At 39.6% G+C, this 5,931-nt stretch overlaps 1 protein-coding gene across 1 annotated transcript; it reads right to left on the bottom strand.

Annotated features, from left to right (window-relative positions):
- OCT4 (organic cation/carnitine transporter4) lies at positions 1-5,419 on the bottom strand. The gene is made up of 2 exons (XM_088964901.1): positions 4,724-5,419; positions 1-1,308 (listed from the first exon to the last, which is right to left on the bottom strand). Exons 1-2 carry the CDS (start codon positions 5,136-5,138, stop codon positions 122-124), a joined length of 1,602 nt encoding a protein of 533 aa, XP_088821027.1. The 5' UTR covers positions 5,139-5,419; the 3' UTR covers positions 1-121.
- Between the last annotated feature and the right edge of the window lie 512 nt (positions 5,420-5,931).

The raw sequence follows: 5,931 nt of genomic DNA, 5'->3' as shown, positions 1-5,931 counted from the left end.
TTTGCAAGAACCAAATCGATCAAAACTTAATAATTTTCTCATCCTAGACGCGCATAAAATCACAAAATCAGCCTGCAGCAGGGCCTAGCCTGATTTCTCACTGGTATACATATGTAAAACTTCAAACACCTCTCCTTCCGTCTTCCATTCCGGCCAAGGTGTCATACAACGGCTGGTTCAGAGTCTCAGGCAGATAGAATGCAAGCAGAGCCCCGAGAGTTCCACATGCCCCGAAGACTGCAAATGGCAATCCCCCACCCAAAACCACAACCAAAGGTGCCAGTATCGCTCCCATCTGCGCAGCCTGTGTCGCACACCCCAGTGCTGCATTCCTAACCACAGTCGGAAACAGCTCAGCTGTGTATATGAACAACAAGTTGTAGGTCCCGGCCATCCCAAATATCCCCAAGATCCCACACACCATCCTTACCACCTTCCCTACTCCGTAGTTCCTCACGACGCTCCCCGCCCAGCAAAACACTCCGCTAAACAACATCGTCCCAATCGCCAGTGGTTTCCTTCCAAACCTGTCCAACAGAATTGCGGTTATCAGGAATGCTGGCATCTCCGCAACGGCGTTGAGGAGCACGCTGAGGTAGAGATTAGTTTTGAGGTTGACGACGTTCAAGCTGAGTCCGTAGTATACAACAGAACACACGAAGTTGATGGCTATGGTTAGGAATAGGCGCACACGGGTGAGGGGTGATCGGATGACATCAAGTAGGGATCCTGTTGCAACAGCCTCTTTCACTGTCACTGCCTGCTTGCAGTTCTTTTGCGTGTCGTTTGAGACATTGGCACCGGCGTTCATGAGCTCATCGTCCAGGGCCAGGCGAACCCCGTCGGGTAGCTGTTTTTCATTGGATTCAGCAATGCTACTCATGATCTTCATGGCATGGTCCACCTTGCCTCGAACAAGATACCAGCGAGGTGACTCAGAGATGAAGGGGATCACTGCAACTAGGTAGAGGATAGAGGGGACGGAGGATGCAACATAGAGAGCGCGCCACGACTGGAAGATATATGCTATCCCGGAAAGTAGAGCAATTCCGGACGAGAAGAAGTAGAAGGTGGACATTCCGGCAAAGCCGCGCTTGGTAGGGCCGATAGGTTCAGTGGCGAGGACGAAGGCACAGAGACCCACACCACCCGTGCTGAAGCCAGTGAGGAAACGAAGAACGACGTAGACCCAGTAAGCTGGGGACAGGGCCGTTAAGCAACCAAAAGCAGCGTTCATGATGCAAACCACCATTAGAGAGCCTTTCCTCCCGAGGAAAGAATCCGAGAGATGGCCAAATATTCCAGCACCTGAAAAGGGAAACGCCCAACATACATGGATTAGTCCTGATCCTCTGCTGCACCCTTGTAAGTCGTAACACGTACGCTAGTTAATTTCGAGCTAGCAATCTGATTCTTACAGTACAAAATACAGACCGTTGGTTGAGCTGTAATTAATGCAAAAGAAGAAAAAAAGGTTGGTTGTAGACTGGTAGCTAGGTAGAGACAGCATTTTCTGATTCATAATTCATCAATGGACGAACGTCCAACAGGAGAGCACATCTGTTGCATGCAACCCCCAGTGAATGAACAGATGTCTGGAGGTCGAAAGATTCCAATCAATATTCAAAATTTCAATTGACAACTAACTGGTTCACAACAAGCATTAATGACTCCATCCCTTAATTTTTTATTGATGACTTATGATTGTTATTTGTTAATTACAATACCATATTTTAAAAATTATCATATTAATTATTATATCTAATTATGTTATTTAAATCATGTTGAGATTCTTATATTCAAATATTTCAGAAATAGTAAACTAGAAGCATTTTTAAATTTTAATCGAAAGAAACCCTTTAAAAACAACTTTCTATCCTCAAGGCACAGTGAGGTGTAAGCTCACAAGATTATAAAAAAAATTAAGTCGAACTAATAAATGATAAAAAAAACCCCAAAATTTCCAAATTATTCAAATGATAAATAGTAATTTATAGAGATATTAGAAACTAAGAATCAAATCAGTATATAAGATGATACGATTTGGTACATATTAAAGAAATGATTGGGAATACATATGTAAAATAAAACCATACAAACTTCAAGCACATAGGGATAGAAAGTATACATGTAGCACATAAATCAGTAAAAATAATGATGTAGAATTAAAACACTTAAATAATAAACATATACAAATTGAATTAACATTATATAAGAACAATAAACAAAAAACAAAAAAAAAAACCTTGTGCATTTGTGTAAGTCTAAAATTCAACAATGTAGAGGACATTAGGAGTAACATGTGGCTTGAAGAGTGAGATCGCCTACTGCTTATGGGCGTTCTTTAACAAAAGTCTACATGAAAAATTCAATAAAAAGGAAAAGAAGGGGTTAAGCCTCAAAGCAATACTCTAAACGCTTAAGCCTGGAGGATAGATAATATCTATGTGTCTCACCTTAACACATATGCCTCACGCCTTACACTCATCATCTCTCTTCCTTAGGCTGTAGCTAGTTCCTGCTCTATCATTCCTGTAGCAATCCTAGCTAGCTTTCGGAACTTTTGACAAAAGTTATATTCTAGCTAGCTAGTTTTATAACCCAGAAAAATGTTGAGTTTACAAGGCTTTATAGCATCATCCCCAGATATAGAACCTTGTAGCAAAATCCTATGCCAGAAGAATCAATCTGTAAATCAACCTAAGAAGGGGATGATCAGAAATGAAGTGAATTCGATTTCTAGGATTGAAACAGGCCAGAAGGGCATAGAGTTCAGAGAGCAACAACAAAAGAATTAATGGGTGAAAGTAGCGAGGAGATGAGGGGAGCCGGCGAGGGTTTTCCTCTTCCGCCCTGAAAATTATTGTTTTTAACTGCCGTTAATTTGGATGGTCGGACCATTTGGTTTAGGAACTGCCAAGGCAATCAGTTTCATTTTATTCTAAATCCAATCCTTAACCTAAAACCATTGAATTGGTCAATGACTTACTGACTCGAGCAATTGAATCATCAATTCATTCAATTATTTTCATCTATTCAGACTGAATGGTCAAACCATCAACCCAGAAACCGATAACCAAAACGATTTCTATTCTGATCGGTTTTTAAAACCTTGCTGAAAGTGATTATAAGCAAGATTGGAATATATATGAACATAGCCATATGATCAACTATTACTATTCATCCATGATGCGAACTGTAATGTAGTAATCAATGTAAGACCGGAGTGGCACAAACATCCCACCTAAATACAATAAGGGCATGCATATAGGACACTAATAAAGAACTAAAGAGCAAGCAATAGCATTCAGTTGAAACTGAATTCAACTTTATAATCTTACCAAATAATAATAAAAAAAAAATTCTTTGAATCCACGGAACTGTTCTAGAATTTGCCGTTCCATAAGAAAACGAAGTTTCATATTTATCTTCATTTGTCTTCCTTCCATTCATGATCATCATAATTTTATAAGGGTAAAGATCGAGCAAGACGACAAAATGATGAAACATAAGTACATAACAATACTGTGAAGAGAGACAGAGAGACAAATTATCCTAGCATAGTTCGCGTGCCCCAATCCATCTTCTCCATGTTTTCTTAGTTTTTGCTGTCATTTGCTTTATTCACTTTTATTTCCTCCATTATTTTTCTGCACAGTATCAAGCTGATCTAATCGCAATTAAATTCAATATCTTGCTAACCTAATCTCAATTAAACATAATATCTTCTTCCCAACTTTCAAGTTTCAATCTCCATTAATTGCTCTATAATAAATATATTCTTTATTTGTTTCTAAGTGATAATGCATGATAATAACCAAATGGTAGTAGGGGAATTCATGCACTGTGTCAATCTATCACTTAAATTGTAATTACATCGTTCTAAGAAATTATTAATTTTAAGGTTGCAAAATCACCAATTTCTCCCAAAATGGGTATTTAAACTGACATATCAATTTCTCAAAGGTTTTTTTTTTTTAAGATTTTCCCCACCTCACAAATTTTCTTCTGTTTGACACAATACAAAGGGGCTACTGTATGGGGGGTTTTGAAAAATAAAATAAAAATTTATGAAATGGGATAAAATCATACAAGTGAAGTTATCTCTTTGAAAAAAGTCAAGCACATGATTAACATGGACAAATCACTTCCGTGTCAAGAATGACTTTGAAAATAGCCCAGGTTGAGAATGCCCTCTAGATTTATATGAAAATCAAGAGAAACAATTACCTCTAGATATGCGAGTTCTAATATCTCATATGATGTAGCAAGATGAGAAACTGTAATCCATGAACTGATTCTTCTTACCAAACACCCCCTTTATGTGCTACAATCTAGTGATAACAACCATTACTTCTCAGGTCTCAGGGAACCTCTGAAACAGTAACATGACGATGATGATAAATAAATGCAATACAGACAAAGGAGCGGAGTCCAAATCTGCTACACAACACTAACTTGCGAGTTGCGATCCCCCCAAAAGAAGGATGAAGTCTTATTTTTAATGATGGTTTTTCTGCTAAATATTAATTAAAAAGTTAAACAGACACCTACACTACAACTGTTTAGATTCTTAAGACTAGCTAGGCCTCCTTGGTTGGAAATTGGAGTGATTAGATGAAAGATATAAGAAAAAAAAGGAACATAAACAGAGAGAAGTGGACAAAAGCTTAAGACTTAAGAGGGATTGATTGAATGGAGTGGAGTGGACGATGAATCTTACCAACCATACAGCCGGCGAAGAAAGTCGACTGTGCCAGTCCAACCATATACTTTTTTCCACAGATGAGACCCCACTCCGACACCGTAGAGCTCCTTGATCCGCCGATCCACTCCCACGAACCCGGCTTCAACCCACAGACGTTCTGTGCCGACGAACAACCGGGATCGGGAAGAGTCCCCGTGCAGTGCCAAGCCGGTTCCCGGTCCGCGAAGATCATGGCCATGGTGTGAAAAGCTTCCAGGGCCCATGCCAAGCTCGTGAGAACGAAGTGTCTCAATTGCCAGCGTCCGAACTCTCCACAGTATTTCTGAAGCATATCGTCGACACCCATCTTTTCATAGTATCCGGTGGATTTCCTTTGGGGAGGAAGAAGCGCCGAGGTGAGCCCATCGGGATTGAGAGAAGATGCCGGCATCTTTCTTTGTATGGGCTTTCAGGAAGCTGGGAGATGAGATGATCAGGTTGACTGGCTGAGTGGTTGCGAGTTATGGAATCTTGGGAAGAGGGAGGCGTCGATGGAGATGGATATCCTTGCATGCCTCTCGCCTCTTTTATATATATGGAGAGATCGATGAATATCCTCATTAAATCCCAACTCCTAATAAAAAACGAAGTTGCCAAAGAAAAAAAAAAAACCTCGAATAAAAAGTTAAAAACAAAGCACAAGAACACTAGGAGAGGGACTCGCGGTAAAGTGTGGGGAGGAAAATAAAAAGGGTAAATAAAACCATAAAAGAAGGGAAGAGCCAGAGCTATCTATGATCTATCCCTTGATCCCTTCTCACTTAATGAAATTTGATACGTGGATCTCCTCCAACCTTTGATTTTTGCAATTTTAAATATGAGAAAACTTCAAAGCTGAACGTTTTTTTGGCAGGCGAGCTTTTCGCAGAGAAAGCGTAACTGACCCTACACAACACTGCTATGGTTGTCGACTTGTCATAGATACAAATAAGAGACAAGTAGTAGATATTAGATGGATTCCAAAGTTGGAACAGATAAGGGGAGACAACTAATATAGGTATTATTACAATTAATTAAACGTGGCGAAATAATTTATTCATTACGATTATTGTACCTAGCCCATCTATAACTTCTCATGGAGACATTATCCTATTTAATTTAGGGCTCCTAAAAGATAGGTAGGAGCAGAACTCGAGTGTCTTCACCAGACAAGTCAGAATTTTAAATAAGCTGTTGAATACTGT

The sequence above is a fragment of the Nelumbo lutea genome, chromosome 1 (assembly GCF_056320005.1).
Source record: "Nelumbo lutea isolate HS-2025 chromosome 1, American lotus-T2T, whole genome shotgun sequence".
NCBI lineage: Eukaryota > Viridiplantae > Streptophyta > Magnoliopsida > Proteales > Nelumbonaceae > Nelumbo > Nelumbo lutea.
The sequence above is the reverse complement of the archived record's forward strand: the minus strand, read 5'-3'. Positions and strand labels throughout refer to the sequence as shown.

Excerpts from the sequence above, each read along its gene's own strand:
- OCT4 (XM_088964901.1), bottom strand. The coding sequence starts at position 5,138 with ATGCCGGCATCTTCTCTCAATCCCGATGGGCTCACCTCGGCGCTTCTT. Across the intron at positions 1,309-4,723 it reads CTTCGCCGGCTGTATGGTTG|GTGCTGGAATATTTGGCCAT; the intron begins GTAAGATTCATC and ends TTCCCTTTTCAG.